At 41.2% G+C, this 12,264-nt stretch overlaps 1 protein-coding gene across 1 annotated transcript in view; it reads left to right on the forward strand.

Moving 5' to 3' along the window:
* Window positions 1–6,413, forward strand: part of BCL2 (BCL2 apoptosis regulator) — a 96,621-nt gene extending 90,208 nt beyond the window's left edge. Inside the window, exon 2 of the mRNA XM_064705415.1 lies at window positions 1,715–6,413. Coding sequence (XP_064561485.1) covers window positions 1,715–1,849 — 135 coding nt within the window. The 3' untranslated portion in view covers window positions 1,850–6,413. The remainder of the gene's footprint in view (window positions 1–1,714) is intronic.
* Window positions 6,414–12,264: the final 5,851 nt, after the last annotated feature.

The raw sequence follows: 12,264 nt of genomic DNA on the forward strand, positions 1-12,264 counted from the left end.
GCACAGCAGAATATTAAGGCCAGAGTTTGCAAATGTCTATGTCAAAAAACAGGCAGCTAAGCAAAAGTTGCCAATTTCTCTCTGAAATTAAGAGATTGCATTAAAACATTCTATCCTCCCCACAAAAGGTTAAGCTGTTTTCACTTGAGAATATACCTTTGGAAACCCAAGCTGGAAAATGATTGCCTAGAGGAACAAGCATTGAGAAATAGCAAGAGGCAGACGTGTTTTCACGTCACTGGCTTGGCCAGAGCCTGTGGCTGTTCTGCTATCAAGCCTTACCTACTTACATCCACTCTGACCTATAACATGCACCAATATTACTTAATGCAATAACACATTTTGGAAGCAAATATCTATTATTTATTTGAATCTCACTCAGCGTCTAGTGAATAGAAGTCAGAATATTAAAAATCCTTACACGCCCTCTCCTGGTAAAACCACAGACGCGCCTCTTCTGACGATAACTGGAGATGCCTGATGAGGGAAGCTAATTTTACTACAGAATTTGATTGTCATTAACTCAGTTGGAAGGTTTACATTAATAATGGACACCTTTCTCTCCTCAGTTTCTGCTGTAAACCATAACAATATATGCATTATTAGAAGACAGATATGCATTATTAGAAGACAGGTCAACTCCTAGCATAATAACATTGCAAAACAGCTAAAGACACTATAACTTTAATAGAGAATGTGATCTTCTACCAATGGGAAGTCTAGGGTATTAAAAGTAGAGATAGAAACTGTCACGTTAGATAGCTGTTTCATGGGCTTATTGCAATAGCTTGGGAGCAGACCTTAATTGGCAGCACAGTAAAAGAGTTGCCATAAATGATGCTATCAGTTTTGTCACATTTTTAAAGTCATTCAGCTTGGCTATTTACTGCTTTCATGCCATACAGTATGATTTATCTGTCTCTGAGGAATGCCCTCAAGTGTCATGCTCGTTAGGAATTGTTGCCTGAAAGAAAGGCATTACGTGCCGAGTATCACCAATCCAGTCATTTGCCCAGTCAAATCCCACTGTATTTATGAGTCACAAAAACTTTATCTTTGCTTCTTGAACAGCATTTCCATTTGGTGCCTACGTGCACGACCAGATTTTCCTGGAGCACTGGACCACGGCATCACCCTCTTTGGTGACAGTTGTGAAAGATTATCATAGGTATAACACAACCCTAACACCTTCAGTTCATATGCAAGAAACATCTGTGGCTACTACACAAAGTCTTCTGAGCCCATCCCCAGGGAACCAAACAAATACTGCCTTATTTTCAATGAAGCTGACCTGCAATATAGATGCTCCTTATCTAGTGGAAATGAAAGATTTGGAGAATGAAGGTTCATCTACTTCCTTTGTGTGTGTTTGTATAGACAACATTTAGGACCCAAAATAGTGGTAACTTATATTTTAAAATGCTGGTTCTGTCTTTTCTATTAGACTGGGTGTGCCTAAAGCAGAAGTCACAACCATAAGTAATCTCAGTAATATTTAGAAAGAAATAGGCAGGAGAACTTTTTTTTTCAGCACACAAAAGAGACCTCCCAAATCACTATTTTAATAAGTTTGTGTGGTCTTCTTGTGCCAGTGGGATTGTTGGGTGACCCCTGAGGGTGAAGAAGTTGCCTCCCTTTCCCCATTCCCCTTGTCCCCCCAAAAAACCAGTAAATGCAATTCTGATATTCCTTTTCTCACTATTTCCCCTTCTAGGATGCCTTTGTGGAGTTGTATGGCAATGGTATGAGGCCTTTGTTCGATTTCTCCTGGATCTCTCTGAAGACTATCCTGAGTCTGGTTCTGGTGGGAGCTTGCATCACTCTTGGCGCTTATCTCGGACATAAGTAGAGTCACCCAGTTTATTGTGGATTACAAAAGTCTTTCAAAACAACAAAATAATATTTTTTTTTCTGTAGCACAATGATATTTTATGAGCAAAGCAACTTCCCAGCGAAAGATTAAATCAGCTATTACTGCCAAAGGAAATATCATTTATTTTTACATTGCCGGAAAATTATTTATTAAAAGATATTTACATTTTAACCTGCTATTTTCAGAACCTCAGCAAGTTGTACCTGTCATCACATCATGTTGTTATTCTTAACTTTAATGAGCCCCAGAGTATTTTACGTTCTTTTTTTTTTTTTAATTAATGCCGCTGGCTGGATTATTTTATCTCTGAAGAGCAAATATACTGACAAAGACCTACCTGCTTACACTTACAAGGGCAGTTACTTGAGCTGCTAAAAACTGCCAAATTGTGTTGAATTTCCTAGCATTTTCTGGGAGGGATCTGAGAGACAAGGTCAGCATGAACAAAGTTCTCACCCTGTCCTGCTGGCAAGAACTGACATAGTAAACAATTCAACATGGTACATATGTGGAGTCAAGACAGAAACTTCTTGAAGGACACTCTGCTATCCCTACAGGAGAACAGTTGGAAATATGGTTGCCTATGCCTTTTAAATGTGTTTTCAAGTTACCAGCTGTGCCATCACATCATAATCACAATACCCACATAACACGTCAACTTTTCTTTTAATAGAAGTGTGAAGTTAAATCTTTGGGGCTCGCAGGAAATTGCTGTTCCAATGTTTTCTCAGCAGCAAAATGTTTTTTGTGGCTACTGACACAGAAACATCAGGAGACCTTAAGTGCCTGCTTCAACAGAGCAGAGCTGGAGTCTGAAGTCCTGACCTGTGTCCCACTTTAGTGGGCCTCATATCTGCAACTAATCCTGCTTACTTACAGTGTTCCTCCGGGGGTTTGAAACCAATTAGATGTGGTCTCTAAATCCCTGAAAGTTGAAAAAGATCTTAATTTTATTTGGCAAAAAGCAGACCTCAGCTAAGTTACAGATTAGCTCTGACTATCCTTGTTTATCAAACTGGACACCAAAATCTAGTTCATATTCATAACAGGAAAGGAAAGTGAGATTTATCATCCTGCCCCTCGCCCTCAAAATATTTTCATACGAATAGTCTCCTAAGACTTTCTACAGAAGAAAAGCTGATGAAGAAATTCAAAATCCTCTCTCTGGACAGAGACTCTTTGACACCTCTCTTGTGCAGGTGCCTACTGTCATCTCAAGTGAAAATAGGGTGAAGGGAAAGGGGGAGGGGGAGGCGTGAAGTCATCTGCTCCTGTTACAAAACGCAAGGCATGTGAAATTAACACAGAGTACATAACACAGTCTTATAAACAGACCTGTGTTCAAAGCACGGCTTTCCCTGAGCTTGACGGGGGCCAGGAGTCCCCTGGAAACCGAAGACTCTGAAGCATCGAGTCCCAGGGGCTGCTCTGAGGCATGGAAATGTCCAGCTTCAAATGTTTTAAATCCTGCGCTTCTATTTTTGCTATGAAACTTTTGAAATGTGGGATTTGTGGGTAAATGGATGTCCAGATATAAAAGGAAAGTTTGCAAACTCTGGATAAAATGTACCGTACAATACATAAGTGCTCAAAGGGTGAAAAACACACAGTGAATAAACTGTAGCTCCAACCTCAAGATTTCAGCTGAATAACTTTGTGGCATTATATGCAAAATATCTCCAGTAACTCGGGAATGTAATATGTTCAATGTTAAGGCTGTAGTTGATATTGTGTCTTCAAAGCTGCTTTTATGTTTGGTTGGGTTTTTTTTAAGAGTTGTACATCTCAGCATTTTTACTGCTATTTAGTTGTGGCACCTACACTTTGTATGAGCAAAGATGGGGCAAGCTTACATTTCAGATTTGAAATTACTTTTTTATAGAAACGTAGAAAGGAGATATTTCTAAGAGGACAAAAATGTGAACTATGCTTGATTAAAGGAAAAGGAAAAATCCCATCATCAGACAGTTAGTACCTGCAGTGCTTTCAGAGTGCTTCTCTAAAAAGTGGGCATGGTCATGTAGGGGTTTTATGTAAAATATTTCAAATCAGAGGAACTGAGGAGTATTGTGGATTGAGTGTGGGCTTTGTTTTTTATCTCAGCTTACAAACTGAATTTGTTTGCAGCCAATTGCACAACTGGAATTGGCTGCTATTGAGCTTATGTTTCATTTCACAATCTAGTCTTCGTTTCGATTTGTGCCCATATGCCCATTAAAGTTTATGAACTATTAGACCTCAAATTGTTTCAACATTGTTTGTTTTATTAAAGGTTTACATTGTCAAAAGTAGTAAAAAATATCAATTCCAGTGCTGCTATAATACCAGGATAATTTGAATGGGGTTTTGGTTTTTAATACCTTCCAATGGCTAAAGTTTTTTTAAGCTGCTTTAGAAATAATATGAAGACGACACATGATACACAATTAAATGAATACTGAGGATTTTGTGTTCTGTTGTGTCTACTCACTGGACTTCCCAGTGTATTTCTTAGTACCAGGCAAAGAGAAGAGTCATGATGACTGTTGATGATTTTATTTTATTAAAGAGCTGATGGAGTTTTCCCATCCTGACTGCAGAATAGTACAGTATTGTGGCTGCATTAGGTATAATGATAGTTGATAATACATTTATTAAGAAAACATTTAGAAACATTGAATGTATATAAAAGCTTGAACTTCTTAAATAAAATCCTCTCTTCTCACTCCTGCATTTCTTTTGCAATAATTCCTGTCTTTCCTACTCTTCATTACATTTCCATGTAAGATTTTTTTCCTCCACAAAATGCCTTACAGACTTCCACGCTCAAAGACTACGCTTCAGTGAAAACCCATCCTCTGTCACTGTGTATGCACAGACATCTGACCACTCCCACCATATCCATATTGTGAAAGGGGGAAAAAAAATTAAAAAGAGGGACACTTCTGAAGTGTTTAGGTGTAGAGAAAACCAGAGATTAGAAAGGAAGGAAGAGGTCAGAAGTGGAGGGAAATAGAGAGATCACTGAACCATCTCCCTGGTTAAAGATGAGTGCTACTTGGAATTTGTTTATCTTTCATCTTTTCCATTGAAAAAGGATGATATAAGGGCAGAGAAAAAGCTTGCAGAGACCCCACAATTATTTTTCTCTATAGAACTTTGTTAATACCTTTTAAAAACAGCAAATGCGTAGGCATCAAAGAGAAGTACTGGGTTTTGCTATATTCAGCTTAGGTGTCCTTAATTCTTTTTCACTCTATTTTTTAAGAAAATAATGAAGACAAGTATTTTGCTTCTGAAAAAATAACCTGTAGGATCACCTGAGATCTGTCATAAATCAGTTACTTAGGAATAGATGAAAAAACTGTGCAAAAGTATTCTGAAATTAGAGGTGATACAGAGAACATTTCTCAATGGAACAAGCACTGGATCCACCAAAGGATTAATGGGGCTGTTGAGGTAACAGGGATTTATAGAGAGAGATGAGAAAGGGAGCTGGAAGATACGGAGAATGACATTGGTATGTAAGAAAATCTTCAGTTTTGCATGTTGCAGGAGTTCACTCAAGATGGTCTGAAAATAACTGTTAGCTAAAAGCAGCTATGTGTGCACTACATGGCTATGATTACTAAAAATCTGCAATTACAAAATTACAATAAATTATTGTAAAATTATCTAGTCTGTAAAAGCTCATCGGTTCGCTGTTACGATTGGGGATTATATAGCCTGAGTAGTTTTGCACTAAGAAGGAGCAGTTATGAAAAAAGAAGCCTGAAACCAGATGTGCAAAGGTAACACGAAGGTGATGCAGTTCAGAGAACACGGTCCCAGTCCACACAGTCTCCCCAGCTGAGGCAGCAGGAGTCTGGACTGCATGCTTTGACCCTGGAGCATGACACTGCTCAGCTGTGCACCTGCACTTCACAAACCTATTGATTAAAAGTATCGTGAAGTAGCATGTTTAAAGCCTTTCTTCTTTTTCCTCTCTCTATCTCTGAACAAACTAGCAAAGTGATTTATTTCTATTACGAGGTTATGGCTCAGTACTATATGAAAAATTATACATATTTTAATTTATGGGTATAAAAATTCTTTCTCATTGCAAAAGTCCAGCTTTATTTTTCATTCCTATCTCTTTTTCCAACAAGGCTAAATGCAAGGTAGACAAAAGAGCTAATTTAATCTGTATTTGGTTTAAATTACACTTCTATACTAAGTTAATGCAGCTTCATCACACAAAGGAATTATCTTCAAAAAGTAATACAGCATTAAGAGTTCCACACAAAAACTATATATTTTTATAATTTAAATAGCAATTTTTTTCCTTTTCTTCTGAATATTTGAATTTTAATTATCACCAGCATAAATGTACATAAGCAGATATTGTTTATCCAGTACCTTTGGATGATGTATGTATGGTAATGTAGTTTGTCAGTTTATCATCATTTAATATGATTATGTTGTTCTTTGTCTTTAAAATGTTATAAGAACATGCTGCCATTAAACTTTCCATGTCTGTCTAGTTTATATTGTGAAAAAATAATAAAAGCACACTGTGAGATTCTTGTTTTGCATTTGCATTTTGTCGATAGAAAGCCACTCAAACATTTTGGGTGTAATCCCATAAATGACACGCAATGTTTCCTTCCTGATGGTTCTGTTCACCTGTTCTGCAGTGGCAGTACTTGCTTGCCTTGCTCACAAAGAGGCAGTGCCCCAGGTTTGAGCAGCTGCTGCTGTGTGAAATGCAGCCCCCAGGTGCAGCCTGTGCTTTGGGACCCAAGGACAGTGTCACCCTTTCTGCTGTCCCGTTCATTTGATGCCTTGCAGAAAGTGCAGCAGGGCTCTTCTGTTGATTTGCTAAAACTGGTTTTCATTCTTGCAAGCACAAGCTGGAAATGCACATAGCAAGCTTCAACAGGAGCAACAGAAATATTTTTGTTACTGCTGAAGGTTTCCTACAGTTATGACCAAAAGTGTTTCCAAGAAGTGTTTAGGTATTTTGCTTCTTACAGGCTCCTATTAACTGGCCCTTGATTCACAGGGGTTGCCTCTTACCTTCTGTGACTTTAACTCAGGTAGAACATAGCTAAATGTGTTCAGGTAATGAGTATTTAACTGCTTTAGGAATTTACCCAGCTTCTTGAGTGGGTCTTGCAGCCAAATGTGTGCACTGTGACGTCATGGATGAACTTTTTATGAGTGCCTGAAGTTCATAGTTTAATGCTTTTCAAGCACAACTCAGGCACATGTGCAAACATCTACCCTCTGTCTGCATCCATGAAGACAGAGAAGGTGAAGGAAGTCAGCCTGAAACTGAAAGAAGAGGCAACACAACAGAATGCAATGCTGGACTCTGTCCTCTGGGCTCTGGGATTTAACTGTCCATCAGAGAGCTGGGTTACTAAAGCTTTGCAAGGTAGAAGGTAACACACATTGCAGTAGGGCAAGTACTACCATTTCTCTCTGCCATTATTTTGTGAAATAAGACAAGGTCTTGGAGGAGACCAGCCCCAGAATTGCATTTTTTCTAGCTAAAACCTTGCAAAGGAAGATGGGATTAACTTTCTACAGGGAGTTCAGCAAAACCAGGTAAATTAGTTCAGAGATTCTTCTCTTTATGCCCAGTCAGGGCGTAACATTTTTCTTAAAAGCTAACAGATCAGCACCTGGGATTAAATGCTTACCTTACCACTGGGACCAAGTACAGTGAGCAGATGGGGAGAACAGAAGAGGTCCAGATAAAGACAAAATGAGCCCTTAGACCTGATAACTAAGGTGGGTTTTGGCTGTCTGAAAATTAGGTAGGAGCACCCTAAAAATTTTTTTGCTGGGCCAGAACCAGAAAGCTCCCTCCTCAAAACATTCCCGAGTGATTTCAAGCACTGTAAGTCTCTACTGAAGCTGCACAAGCAGCAGTGTGCAGTTGTCCCTCTGCAGCAGCAGGCTCTCCATCCCATAACACCTATAGCTCCTGCTTTTGTCCTCCTCAATTGTTAAATATTTAATGGGAGTCTACAAGTTGTAGAAAGTGAAGTTCATTCCTCTATGAATGGCTGGGTACCAGCTGCATGGCATTTAAATTTCCCATAACAACTGACCTTAGGAGGAACACATTAAGTTTCACGTAACTACTGACCTTGGCCTTCTGCTTGGAACTAACTTCTTGCTATCCAGATCTTCCTCTGAGGACATGTTACCCTGGGCAAAAGACAAGATTTGTGCACTGCAGAAACTGATTTGCTCAGATGGGCAAACAACAAGGCAGCTCTTGAAGCATCCCATCATAGTTCACTGCTCCCCACTACAACTGAGCACAAGTACTGAAAATATCCAGAATGGATCTCTAAAATCTTATGGGGATAAATACATATCAGTTAAAAACGTGTATCTAATTTTTTTAACACTTCTAAAAGGTAGTGCAGACACACTCCTTGCTATCCTGAAGCAACAAGAGCACTGAAGAGTGTTTCTGGATTAGTTCACCTGGAAGTCACCTCTTCTTCTCCAGTGGGAGTACCTATTCTGGTACTGACCCATGCAACTCATATTAAATGTACTGAGTTGCCTCTTGGATATCCTGGAGAAACACATCAGCCTGCCCTCCTCTGTATGTGTCCTCCAGAACTCTTACTACAAGCACAATCACAATAGTGGGGATTCAATGCCTTGGTTGGGGTGAAAATTCGGACTCAGAAAAGACCCTGGTCATACAGCTGAATGTGTCCATTTGGAGCAGACAGTACTGATACAAACCTTCATAAAGCCACAGGTGACAGAGACAGAAGTCAGCCAAATCTGTTTATTTGGGGATGAGATGGAAAAAGAGCCTCCTTCCCTTTCTTTGTCCTCCTGATAAGCTGCAGGCATTTCTCTGCCTATGTGGTCAGAGACGCTGTCCAATGCCCTAGTTAATCATTCCCTTGAGTTTTGTGCCTGTTTAAATTTCTCCCCACCTGTACACTCCCACTCCAAAAAATCTGCTGATCCTTTATGTACCCGGTAAGCAAACTTTTCCCTTTCCTGCCTGTGACTTCTAGATTATTACTCTTCTTACCCCTCTGGTAACACAAAGACCCTTTGGGAGGTAGGGTGCAATATATGTGGATGACAGTGCTCATGGATTAATAACAATAATGTCCAAAGTGCGTGTTTCAGGCTGTGCTACAGTGAGCATGAGCACCATGGAGGTCTCTGCATTGGCAGACCACCAGCATGGAGAGGCACATTTCTGTCAAAGCAGCCACAGACCATGCTAAGGGGCAGTGGGGGGGATGAATGACACCTGATCCAGCACCATCTAGTTAGAATAGCACAGCTTTATCCCATTGTATGATGTTTGCATGGCAAGGTTTTGGTAGCTGTGGGGCTACAGGGGTGCCAGAAGCTTCCCCCATGTCCATTACAGCCAATGTCCACTGGCTCCAGGATGGACCCACTGCTGGCCAAGGCTGAGCCCATCAGCAACGATGGCACCACCTCTGGGATAACTTATTTAAGGAGGTGAGGGAGGAAAACACACAATTGCAGCTGGAGAGAGGAGTGAATATGTGAGATAAACAGCCCTGTAGACACCAAGGTCTATGAAGAAGGAAAGGAAGGGGCTGCTCCAGGCATCCTTGTAGCCCATGATGCACACCGTGGGGAAGCAGATGTGCCCCTGCAGTCCATGGAGGTCCATGGTAGAGGAGAGATTCACCCACAGACCATCAGAGCAGATGGTCTAATGGATGCACAAAGGAGTCTGTGAGCCCATGGGAACCCTGTGCTGGAGCAGGCTCCTGGGAGAACTGCAGACTCACGGAGAGAGGAGCCTATGAGGTTTGCTGGAAAGATTTGTGACCCTTTGGGAGAGCTCATGCTAGAGCAGCCTGTTCCTGAAGGACTGCACCCCATGGAAGTTTGTGAAAAACTCCAGCCCTTGGGAAGGACCCACATTGCAGAAGTTTGTGGAGGACTGTCTCCTGTTGGAGGGACCCCACACTGGAGCAGGGGAAGAGTGTGAGGACAGCTCCACCTGAGGAGGAGCAAGTGAAAGAGACAACACATGATGAATTGACTGCAACTCTTAACAGCAGTTCCTTTACACTGCTCAGGGAGAAGAAAGTAGAGAAAATCAGGAATGAAGTTGAGCCCAGGAAGAAGGGAGGAGTTGGGGGGAAAATGTTTTTAAGGTTTGGTTTTATTACTCATTATACTAACATGAGTTGATTGGCAATAAATTAAACTAATTTCCCCAAGTCAGGTCTGTTTTGCATGATGGTAATTGGTAAGTGATCTCTACCTGCCCTTAATCTCGAGCCAGGAACCTTTCAGGATATTTTCTCTCTGCCGCCTAGCTGAGGAGAGTGGTAGATTGGCTTTGGTGGGCCAGGGTCAATCCACCATATCCATTCCCCAAAAGCCCTGTTGCAGAAAGTTTACTTACAGTAGTGGAGAAAAAGTTTAGTCAACTTGACCCTGCAGGGGAAAGCTTACACTGGGGAAGCACTTTGTGTAATGAAATTACACAAATGCGTGCCATAGAACTACTATATAGTCTTTCAAAAAACACACTTTTAGTCAATTATCATGAATCCCAAAATTGGATTTTTTGTTCCAGTGACTTACAATAATCTTATGAACTGATGAGCATATCAGATGCAAACACATAAAAAGTCAATGAATGCAGTCTACATATTAGCGTGGCAACAACTTTGATACACCCTTTGTCTTTGTTGGGGCAACTGCATCAGAAATTGTGAAAGGAGAAAATGCTGTGTTTAGAAAAAAAAACAGACAAAAAAAAAATAGACTGTACAGTACTGCTGCAGTGGAAGTAATCACCCCTGATTTACTTAAATTTTACTCAAAAAACCCCTCAAAACAAGTCACTTGTCAAAAAGCCTCTTGCTCTCTTCTGAGTTCAGCCCTCCAGTCACTAGAGTGACAACACACACCTCCAGTTGCCTGAGCATGAATGCTTAGCATTCAAAGTGCACAGCCTTTCACAGAATCACAGAATGATTTGGGTAAGGAGGGACCTTCAAGGATCATCTCATCCACCCCCCTGTCACGGGCAGGGACACCATTCACTAGATGAGATTTCACATGGACTCTGCCCTCAAACACTTCCAGGGATGGGATGTCCATATATGATGGATAATTTGAAAAAAAAGCAAAAGAAAACAGCAAAAGATTGGAAAGTGAATCCATGAGTCACATAAAACACCCTAGCAGGCATCAAGGAACTTTGGAAATGTACTTCTTTGAAGACAGGATCACTGGAAAAAGCTGAGAGGCATCACACCTCCCTACCTCTTACTGTGTCATCCCACAGCACTGCCAATGGCAAACCAAAGAGACTTTGGCTAAACAGCTCCTCTTCCTGGCCTGCACTGCCCTTTTCCCAGCAAACAGTGGAGGAACCCACTGGCAGGGCCCAGCAGTGCCAAACACGTCAGCCAACCTCAGACAGGAGTTTTGGCAAGCCCGCTTCCGTGGCGTAAGGATGCCAGCAGCCTGTAATGCACCAGGCAGAGCCACGGAGCTGCAGGATCATTAATGCAGGATAATTAATGCTGCCTTTCAGCGGGGAGCTGGGGCACAGACGTGCTCTGTAATGTTTGCACCGGAGCCCGGCCAGGAGCCTGGGCTGTCTGCTCCAGTGCCCAGATGCCGTGGCCTGAAAGGGACCACTGCCTGCACTGCTCCATCCTCCGACAACGCTGCTTGAAGTCAAAACTGGCAGCAAGCCAAAGTGCTCTCTCATGAGACTGTAAATTAATGTTGCTGAAGGAAGCTGGCTAGTAGTTCATGTGGCTCTGGGTTTGCTTTACATCTGGTGTCAGACTTTGAATTCCCTCTGCAGCTAGGAATAAAACAGGTGAGGTGCCTGGGCCACTCAGCACCCCCTACACATTACTAATTTCCTTTCATCCAGGCCTTCAAAAAAAAAATCCCTGATCATGCTACAGTTTTGAAATGTTATAGGGTTGGGATTTTGGGCTTTTGATGGGTTTTTTTGTTTGGTTTGGTTTTTTTTTTTCCCAAACTTATAAAAGCAGCTGTTATTTCTCTCCAGGCTTTGCAAACATTCTTCCCATTAAGTAACTCATTTACTGCTAGTGGCAGGCACAGCTTCCTCCAACTCACAACTCTAAAAGAAGCTGATACCTTTTGCACTTAAAAAGCATGGCCACAGAAAAGAAACAGATGTATTTTAAACAAAGATGCTCATTTTCAGCTCCTCCTCACTCCTTCACCTCACAGACTAGTTACCTAATAAGCCTTTCAATCCAGCTGCCTACCACTTGAATCAGCATGATTCCTTATCCCTGTGTTTTCATTAGGGACACGAAATCAATCTTTAACCAAGGACAAATAGCAATGCTTCCAGTTACATCCAAATAACAACTTCCAGTTCTGGAATT

The sequence above is a fragment of the Zonotrichia leucophrys genome, chromosome 2 (genome assembly GCF_028769735.1).
Source record: "Zonotrichia leucophrys gambelii isolate GWCS_2022_RI chromosome 2, RI_Zleu_2.0, whole genome shotgun sequence".
NCBI lineage: Eukaryota > Metazoa > Chordata > Aves > Passeriformes > Passerellidae > Zonotrichia > Zonotrichia leucophrys.